Source organism: Nicotiana sylvestris, chromosome 2, assembly GCF_000393655.2.
Source record: "Nicotiana sylvestris chromosome 2, ASM39365v2, whole genome shotgun sequence".
Taxonomy (NCBI): domain Eukaryota; kingdom Viridiplantae; phylum Streptophyta; class Magnoliopsida; order Solanales; family Solanaceae; genus Nicotiana; species Nicotiana sylvestris.
Genome location: NC_091058.1, coordinates 2440538 through 2451270, shown reverse-complemented (window position 1 = coordinate 2451270; position 10733 = coordinate 2440538). Strand labels below are relative to the sequence as shown.

The window sequence follows — 10733 nt, the reverse complement described above, 5'->3', positions numbered from 1 at the left end:
ACAACCCTTTTTCCTTTAACAATGAGCCATTTTCTAACACATGTTTTAAATACCCAATTTCATTATAAACGTTTAAAGCAACAAGAAATATGCGGAAATCAAATAACAGGAAACTAAACAGCCCAAAAATCTGGTGTCACGAGTCTAGAGCCTCTCAATATACAAGTCTGACTATCTAATACATAATAAGTCTAAAATGTGGGAAAATAAGGAAAAGAGGAAGAAAGTAGGGTTGCGGATGCCATGCAGCTACCTTGTAGTCTCCGGCAAACTCTAACAATGTTGAGGGCCCTCACTCTGCCGCTCAGGCACCTAGATCTGCACACAAGGTGCAGGGAGTAACGTGAGTATGCCAACTCAGTAAGTAACTAAAGTAAATAAGGTCTGAAAGCATTGAAGAGCAGATAAAAATCATATAACTGAAGAAAACAATAGGATAACAGGTCAACTTCACAATTTAAAACCAGTTTCGTCGTAAAATCATCAAATTTCAGTTTAAACACTTGAAATCATATAATTAGCAATTTTTCCAATAGAGGCTTATTTTAAAGGAAGAGTGAAATCAGTAAAAATATCATAACTGAGCCCCTCGGGCAAGGTATCACTCAGAATATGGCCTCTCGGGCAGCTTCTCAGTCACTCGTGACTCAACTCTCGTCACTCAAAACTCACTCTCAGCTCTCAGGCTCATTAATATCTCATAGTAATAGAAATCATAGTAACCACTGCGGCGTGCAGCCCAATCCGTAATTTATAGTCGACTACGCTCACTGGGGGTGTACAGACTCCGGAGGGGCTACTACAGCCCAAACATCATATCGCTGCGACGCGCAGCCCGATCCAATATATATATCGCTACGGCGTACAGCCCGATCTAGTATATATATCATTGCGGCGTGCAGCCGATCTAGTATATATATCGATGTGGCGTGCAGCCCGATCTATTATATATATCGATGCGGCGTGCAGCCCGATCCATATAAGCTTTGCTATGGCGTGCAGCCCGATCCATATAAGCTTTGTTGTGGCATGCAGCCCGATCCATAATAGATACATATAATATCCTCACTATTAGGTTCTCAACCTCTCTCAGTCATTAACCTCACAACCTCTCGGGCACAATAATAGAAATTAGGGAACTCGGCCCAAACAGTCCTCACATTTAGAAATGGAGTGATAAAACCAGTTTTAAACATTTAAACAGGTAAAACATGACTGAGGTTATGCGTTCAACAAGTAAAGTGAGGAAAAATAGTAAAAATGCCCCTAAAGGTCTCAACAAGTCGGCACAAGGCCCCAAGCATATCATACATCCCATAATATAGTATAAACAGCTAAAGTATGGCATATCATAAGGTTCCAAATTAAATATGCGACTTAATAGTCGCTACGGGATGGACCAAGTCACAATCTCTACCAGTGCACGCCCACACATTCATCACCTAGCATGTGCGTCGCCGCATTTATCAAAACAAGTTAAATACCGGGGTTTGTACCCTCAGTTCCAGATTTACAATGGTTACTTACCTCAAACCGGTGAAAATACTACTCCGCGATGCCTTTGCCCCTCGAATCGGCCTCCACTCGTGTCGAATCTATCCAAAATCAGAAACACGACATCCAAATATGCTAAGGGAACGAAGCCCAAGCGAAAACAATCAAATAATACCAAAAATCTCGAAATTGGCCAAACCCGACCCCTGGGCTCACGTCTCAAAACTCCATAAAAATCACATCAACAGAATCCTTATCCTCCCATGAGTCTATACATATTAAGAACACTGAAATCGGAGTCCAAATGACCCCTCAAATCCCCATTTAAAGGTCTCTTAATCTCAAGCCCTAATCCCCAATTTTTCTTCCTTACTCTCCACTAAAACCATGATTAAACAATGGAAAAATGATCTTAACCCCAAGTAATTAAGCTTAGGGAACTTACCCAACTGATGTCCTTTGATTCCTCTTGATATCCTATGCCTTAGCCTCTTTCCCATCTTCAAAAATGGAGTATTTTGCAAAAATTCGCGAAGAAAGCAATATATACCTTCTGGCCAGGGATTTTTGCATCTGCGATCCCATAGCCGCTTCTGCGGTACCACATCTGCGGTCCAAACCACCGCATCTGCGGTCCTCACTCAAACTCCCCTCTCCGCATCTGCGATCAACTTTCCGCATCTGTGCCATCGCAGATGCGGTATTCCAACTGCTTCTGCAGTTCCTGATGACTTCCCCAAGTTCTGCTTTTGCGGCCACCCTTCCGCTATGCGGTGCCGCACCTGCAGTCCCCAATCCGCAGAAATACCAGAAGCAGCAATTTCAGCAGCTGCAACAAATTCCAAACTTCTCCGTTAAACATCTGAAATCAACCCGAGGCCCCCGGGACCTCAACAAAAAGCACGAACATATCTGAATACCTTATTCAAACTTGTACTAATCTTCAAAATACCTCAAACAACATCAAATCGACCAAAACACATCGAATTCAAGCCTAATTTTCCAAAACTTCTATATTTCACTTTTGATAAAAAACACGACCAAACCATGTACGAATGACCTGAAATTTTGCACACACGTACCAAATGACAGCTCCAATCCTGCCACCCCTAACACCAGTTCTTGCGCCATTACTAGCTCCAAATACACCACACGACTGTAAACTTGTAAAGTAGTATTCAATTCTTCCTCTATATAGACTCAAACGCGGCCTGCCATGTGAATTAGTGTACTGGGGATCTCGTAGAGTTGTGCCTTCAGTTTCATCTGAGTCATCCTGGTCTTGGTTTGGCATGATCATTTCGTTGTCCTAGTTTTGAAGATCATGCACCATCTTCTTCAAATTATGCTTAACACATTGAACCTTCACGCTAGTGCCCAATGCTATATCACAAGCCATGTCAAAGTACTTCAACATGCTCTTGTATGTCTTGTACTCAGGAGCCATGTTTGGGTAACCAACTTGATGGAACCGATTCAAGTGTGGCCTAATAACATCGCTTCTCCACCTTGTCAGTATATACCTTTCATCAATTTTATCAATCTTCTTGTGCGACAAGATCTTGAGTATATGGTAACAAAGTATCCCTCTAGACTCGAACCATTTGCAACTGCAACTAAAATAATTGCCAATAGGTATATATTCAACAGTGTACTCAACTAGATTTCCATCATTTTTTTAAAAACTGAATAATCACTAATGATGAATTTCTCAACACCAGGGACAACTGGATGATTATCGAGGCTGCTGACTTCTCAATGATACAATTTCATTAGTTGTGTCTTGAAAAATTCATACATTGTACGCGTATACTCCTCCCACTTGAACCTTGACTCACACACAATTTGAAATCCCTTTGACCTGTATTCCGCTTCCAACTCTTTCTCATGCTTAGCTCTTATAGCTAACTCATACTGGTGAACAAAGATCCTAAGAGTGCTTTGATGGGTAATATATCCATCAAAGAACATATGCATCCCCTCACTTCTTTGCGTAGATAGCATACCAGCCCAAGAATACACATCAAGGTACACAGGAACCCAATTTTCCTTCTCAGAATAAAGCTTGTTGAACCAATTCCTTGTATGTAAATTATATCTTGCAATATATTCTGTCCATTTTCTCTCAAAAACTTCAATAGTAATGCTATCAAGGACCATGGATTTAAATTCTCCACGTGCAATTTTAGAAGGACGAACACCACTTAAGTAAAGAGGCAACTTTGAAAATATATGACAAATACAATACCTATGTATTGTATTTGGCATCACTTCAGCAATGGCTACCTTAATGCTCTGATACTGATCAGTTATGATCGCATCTGGATGAACATTTCCCATGGCCTCAAGCCAAGTTCTAAAAACTAATTTGTAACTATCGATATCTTCATGAGACATGAAAGCACATCCCAGTAAGATGAACTGTCTATGGTGATTGATGCCAACAAATGTAGCATATGGCATATTGTATCGATTCACAAGGTATGTCGTATCAAAGCATATCACATCATGGAATTGCTCAGACGCTGCCTTACAGTATGAATGCACTCATACCACATTTCGCATCCTACCAATATTATCAACATCTATCGAATTGAAAACTCCCTATCCTTTACCTGTATTTCACAAAAAAAGTTGAGCATCGACTATATGTCCCCTTCTTGCATTTCAAAATTCCTACTCTTCAAAATAAAGTTTCTACAATCCTTTGGAGTGCAACCTAAATTTTGCGGTCCACCACGTTGAACCTCAGCAAGTCTAATATACTTGGAGGGTCTAATACCAGATTCATCATGAGCTACAAGATCCCTCTTCAAAGAATCACAAACGGACCTATATCCAGCCATCAGGCACGATACGGATGAGAGCAAATCATGATTGTGATCATGAAGGACCTTAGAGACGTGCCAACAACCAGAATCATCCAAAACAACAGCTAGCCTAGCTTTACAATTGTTACTCTTGGTGGTAAAATTGGTTTTTCGAATCCTAGACCTATCACAACAGTAAGTTATGTACATGGCAGTGTCACCATCCTTCTTGTTGAAATTTTTGACGACGGAGAATCCTTTCAGTCGTGCATGTTCTTTGTAGAATGCAAACAAAGAATCTTTATCTCTAAATCACATTCCAGAGATTGGACCTACAACCACATCCTCTTCAGTGAATTTATTCTCCATTTCCCGATCAACATCACATAACTCTAACTCATTTCCTACTCATCATCGTTAGCTTCTCCGTGATATTTTCCATCGGGTTCTTCATCATCTAAGTGCACAACATTGTTGAAACTGCCATGAGAATCAACATCAACCCCTTCGTATTCATTCAACAAACTATCATACGATTTCATCCCTAAAGATATGTACAACTCGTCCCTAACTCGATCAAACCTATTATTTTGGTTGCTATTCATGGACGTTGTATTTGTGTTATGTTCATTTGGATTCATATTTTGTTGCACCGCCAAATTTCTTGGTTTGAATCCATTTTTAGATAAGGAGAAAGTGTCCACTTTACTTGGTTTCATAAGGAGGAAGTATACAAAATTGTATACCATATTTTTTTTAAGAAAGGAAGAAAATACAATAATTTGTTAAAAACACTAAAGAGTATAATTTTGTATAAAATACACATAAATACAAATACAATACACAAGATTCTTCAGCTCCTAATGTAGACATGTAATTTTTGACCCATGCATTAGAATCACCTCTAATAGTCCTAGTATTTTTAGGATATTTATTTGAGTTTATTTCTATAGGATTTTACTTTATTACTAATTTTCATTCTATTTTTTAAGGCACAAAAACTAAAATACACACACACATACACACACACACACACACACACACACATATATATATATATATATATATATATATATATATTTATATAGTTTCATGTATATATATTTATATAGTTTCATGTTTTATCTTATTTCTATTTAGTTTAGGTTATTAATATTTATATAGCCATATATTTTTGTTTTTACTATGATTTTCACTCTTATTTTTTAATTTATATAAAATATGATATATTAAAATATATAGTTTCATACTATAATACAGCTTATTATAATTCTTGCACCTTCATGAGGGAATTTTATATTATTTTAGAGGGGAAAACTAAAGTTTTGAGCTAGTTAATTTTTAGATTTTTATTTTTCTCCATTGAATTATCCCAAAAGAGCCCAATTTCAGGTAACCCTTGGCCCAACACCTCCACACCCCTGAACCCAATCCGCCGACCCACTTCCTTACCAAACCGACCCGCTCCAAATCCCCTTTTAATCCTAGCCAGTGATTTAATTTAATCCAGAGGTCCATGTTAAATCCCTTACCATATAAAAGCCATATCTTCCAAACCCTAACCCTAAGGAGACTAACCTAAAGCAGCCACACCACACCCTTCTCTTCACCTATGCCGCGCTACAACACCTCCAAACCCACCGGAAATCCCTTCCACGTAGGCATTGGTCCCCTTATAGTCCCCCTCATCATTGGTAATAGATTCGCGCATTTTTTTCTCTTATTTTACTTTGTTTAAATGAAAATCTGGATCCCTTGGATAGATGTTGGAAAATGGGAGCCGTTGGAATGACTTTTTGATCCAAAACTTCTATATTCTGATTTTTGTTTGCAAAGGATGATTCGAATTTTTGTTTGAGGTCCCCACACATGACTTCTTGCTGAAGAAGGAGAAGCTCGAGAGAGAGCTATATATTTGATGTTTTTCGGACAGAAAAGGGGGAGGAAAAAAATTGGGGAAAAAGAAGAGGGGCTAGGGTTTTCTGATTTTTAGGTTCTCCATTCCAATTTTCAGTTCGTTGGCGTATAAAAATCTTAGAGCTCTCTATTAGTCTTTCTTTTGATTTTCTAAACAAAAAATACCTAAAAAAAATATATATATCAGCTTCCGATTTGTTTAATAAGAAATGGAGTTTAGCTGAGGTTCGTCAACTGCTCGAGAGGTTTTTGTTCGTTGGTTCCTGTGCGGCTGTGTTGCTGGTTCGATTCCTGTTTGTCTGCTGCTGTTACTTCAAATCTCAGTGCGAGTTCACTTGTATTCAATTTCGAACGAACTTAATTGAAGAATTTTGTAATTTCAGGTTCACCTCTTTCCTTCTCATTCTTGTTAATGGTGATCGAAATATGATATGAGCCGTAGGGAATGCGCTCTGTAGTGATAGATATTTGATCGTATTTTAGTAGAGGTTGTGTTTGGAGTTAGTTTCTAGTTGCGATTTGTGCTCGAGAATGCTATTTGTCAATTTGCTTTTATCATCTGCTAATCTGCTTGACGTTTAAAATATTTGAGTATGCGTAAATGGAAAACTGAAATGTTCGGATTTTAATCTAGTTTCTGGGCTGAATCGATTCGTCTCTGGCTTATTAAATGCCTCGATTCGTTTGTCTTTGACCGTTTCTATTTGTCGCTCTTGGTTTGTTATTTTATATGTGCTAGTTTGACATGCCATTTTCCCTTGTTTAATGTGCCAAAATGATTGACTAGCTAATAATCCCCTTCCCTTACGACCTCTACTAATGATATTCCAGATCATTTTCCATTTGAATTTCATCTTTGTTTTTGAGGTGTTTGAAACCAGTTATAACTTATAACATCATTATTTGAAATTTCAAAAATCAATATCTTTTTCCCATAACAGAACTGTAATTCCATAACTCTTCAGAGTACATATGCTTGGAGTGTCCTCTCATTTTTATGGATTTTCCAATGGACCAACCGTACTAGCCATCTACTTGTTCATGAGCTCAGTTGAAATTACCAATTTGCATCCTTAGTTCATGTCGAAGTGTATTTTGATCTTGCTTTCTAAGAATTGTATGCCTGTACGTGTATGAACAGCTCCTTTGAGTATTTTTGCTTGTTTCCTTAGGATTACACATGAAGTAGGATGGTTTAATGATCAAGTTATTTCCAAAATCATGTATTAATTAATCTTAGAACCATTTTAGGCAATTACTCTTAGAATTGAATGTTAATAGCTATGCCTTCCAGTGAGCTGTATAGCACATGACTCATTGTTCGATCAAGTTTTCTTCAATTTTATGATTTGAAATAGATCTATACCTTTTCACATATGTTGGATTAGAACTTCCCTATTGTCTCCATGATTAGCCAAAACAGTTATGTTTGTTGTTTTCGCCTATATGTCAGTTTGATCGTGAGTTATGTTGAAGAACAGAACCCCCATGATACCACTGTAGTAGAAGAAGCAAAGAAGAAGAAGACAACAACGTTACATTTGCTTCAGGCAGATGATTCAATCAAAGTGGAGCATGACGTGGCAGCATAATAGCCCTTGATATTCAAATCAGGAGATCTAATCTTGACCATTGGATTAGAAGACATAAACACGTCTGGGCCATTCATTTATTAGTGTCATACACATGAGTGAGCACATGCTCACATTTGTATTAGTGCTGATACACTAAAGTGAGTATGGACTCACATAGTAAAAAATGTTTTTGTCTAGGAATATTATATATACATTCTATGTATCTATATGCTATAGATGTATATAGAAGCTACAGTATTGAATATACAAAACAAGAGAAAAATTTTCTGCATCATCAGCTATTTCATTCTTTCATGGTATCAGAGCAGATCTCTGCTCTATCCTTGAACTTCATCTTCTAATCTTCTTCCTTTTCCTCAACTTGTTCTATCACCATGACTGGAACAGATTCTTCAGTAACACCTTCTCTTTCTGGATCAACAAGTCAAGCAGTCAATCATGATGTCAACCATCCCTATTTTCTTCACTCTTCAGATGCTCCTGGAATGACTCTTGTGACCTCACCTTTTGATGGAAGAGGATTCCCAGGATGGAGAAGGTCAATACTAATTGCATTGTCAGCCAAAAACAAGCTGGCGTTCATCAATGGGATTTGTGATGAACCTGCCTTGGATTCAAAGGATCATGCACAATGGAGTAGGTGCAATGACATGGTAACCTCATGGCTTTTAAATTCTCTAACTAAGGAGATAGGAGACAGTGTAATCTATTCCAAATCTGCAAAAGAACTTTGGAATAGTCTTGAACATAGATTTGGACAATCCAATGGAGCCAAACTCTACCACCTACAAAAGGAAATTGCTAAGACAGTTCAGGGAAATAGCAGTATTGCAGGATACTTCACAACTCTGAAAAAGTTATGGGATGAGTTAGATTCCCTGAACTCAAATCTAGGTTGCACTTGTACCTGTGTGTGTGAAGGGAAGAAGAAGGTAGCCAAGTTCCTAGAGGATCAGAGAGTCATCCAATTCCTAATGGGACTGAATGATGTGTATGCACATGCAAGAGGCAATATCCTCATGATGAGCCCACTTCCAAATATGGATCATGCCTATTCCATCCTACTGCAAGATGAAAGTCAGAGGAAAATATTTGTTAGCCCACAATATCCAACAGATGGTGCATCTTTTATGGTAGGACCTCAAGGGAAGTTTAATCAAAGGAACAATATTCAGAAATCATGGGGAACTCCTCAGAAACAGGGGAACATTCAGAACATGCAACAAAAGTTCAAAAAGAAGGCAAAGTACAATCCTAATGTGAGTTGTAGTCATTGTATGAGAACAGGGCATGTAAGGGCAGATTGCTACAGACTAATAGGATTCCCAGATGATTTTCAATTCACAAAATCAACAAATTATCAGCCTGCCATAAAAGGAAATGCAGTGGTGGCAGGACAGGAAGGTGAAGAGAAGAACAACACATGTAGTGAAGGAAATATCAGCAGTCAGAACCAGTTTTTCAGTAAGGAGCAAGTGTCAGAATTGGTAAACATAATCAAGCAAGTGCAGATTGGAAGTGCAGCAGCCACAACATTAGAAGTCAATGCTAATGCTGTAGCTGGTACCATACTCAAATACACAGGAACTTGTCTTGCTGTTTTCAACACTAAAACATGGATAATTGACTCAGGGGCCTCTGAACATATGTGTTTTGATGCTAATTCTTTCCTATCTCTTACTCCTCTTCCTGCACCTTTGCACATTAGCTTACCTAATTCATTCCAGTTGTGTGTTACACATATAGGAAGTGTGTATATTCAGCCTGATATGGTTCTTCATAGGGTGGTTCATGTACCTTCTTTCAAGTATAACTTATTATCTATTCATAAGTTATGTCTTCAATTCAGTTGTTCTTTGAATCTAACTTCTAATGGGTGTCTATTGCAGGTCCCTTTAGTGGGGAGGGGACAAGTTTTTGGTGAAGTTAGAGATGGATTGTACCTGTTTCAGCCAACTAGAATAGAGTCTATCTCTCCTCTTAGAAAAAATGTAGTTTCCATTCCAAAAGGAAGAAATTCCAGTGTTATTTCTACTTCTGTTTCCTTTTCAGTACCTTTAGTTGCTATCACTACATCTACTGTAAAGCAATGGCATGTTAGGCTAGGGCATTTGCCCTTTTCAGTAAGAGCATGTTATAATGGTGTCACATCTAAGTTTGATTGTGTGTGTCATATCTGTCCTCAAGCTAGGCAAACTAGACTGCCTTTTCGTTTGAGTCATATTAAGAGTTCTGCTATCTTTGATTAGATTCATATTGACACATGGGGGCCATTCAAGACTGTGACTTATAATGGTTATAAGTATTTCTTGACTATTGTGGATGACTATAGTAGGGCCACTTGGACCTTTCTCTTAAGTTCTAAGGGGAATGCTTTTTCAGTTTTGAAATCATTTCTGTGCATGGCAGAGAGACAGTTTAACTTGAAAGTTAAGAAGATCAGATCTGATAATGCCATGGAACTAGGAAAAGGCTCACTAGAGGCAAGTTTTCTTGAATCAGAAGGGATTATACATGAGACCTCTTGTGTTTTTACCCCTCAACAGAATGGAGTAGTTGAGAAGAAGCATAGGCATCTTTTGAAAGTAGCAAGGGAACTTTTATTTCACTCTAAGGTGCCTCTCCAATACTGGGGAGAATGTGTGCTGACAACTACAAATCTGATCAACAGAATCCCTTCTAAGGTTCTGAATGGATTAAGGTATTGCTTGGTACACAACCTAGCTATGATTCACTCAAGAGTTTTGGTTGTTTGTGCTATGTCTCAACTTTGTCTCACAACATAGGGAAGTTTGAACCTAGGGCAAAAGGTTGTGTGTTCCTCGGATATGCCCAGCATCAGAAAGGTTACAAGGTCCTGGATCTTGTCACTAAAAGGGTGTTTGTGTCTAGAGATGTTAGGTTTCATGAAGATCAA

At 38.2% G+C, this 10733-nt stretch overlaps 2 protein-coding genes across 2 annotated transcripts; both read right to left on the bottom strand.

The window, feature by feature from the left end:
- Positions 1 to 2803: 2803 nt before the first annotated feature.
- Positions 2804 to 3957, bottom strand: LOC104248472 (protein FAR-RED IMPAIRED RESPONSE 1-like). The gene is made up of 2 exons (XM_009804729.1): positions 3293 to 3957; positions 2804 to 3104 (listed from the first exon to the last, which is right to left on the bottom strand). Exons 1-2 carry the CDS (start codon positions 3955 to 3957, stop codon positions 2804 to 2806), a joined length of 966 nt encoding a protein of 321 aa, XP_009803031.1.
- Positions 3958 to 4139: 182 nt separating this feature from the next.
- LOC138886468 (protein FAR1-RELATED SEQUENCE 5-like) lies at positions 4140 to 4846 on the bottom strand. Its single transcript, XM_070167579.1, has 2 exons — positions 4713 to 4846; positions 4140 to 4611 (listed from the first exon to the last, which is right to left on the bottom strand). Exons 1-2 carry the CDS (start codon positions 4844 to 4846, stop codon positions 4140 to 4142), a joined length of 606 nt encoding a protein of 201 aa, XP_070023680.1.
- Between the last annotated feature and the right edge of the window lie 5887 nt (positions 4847 to 10733).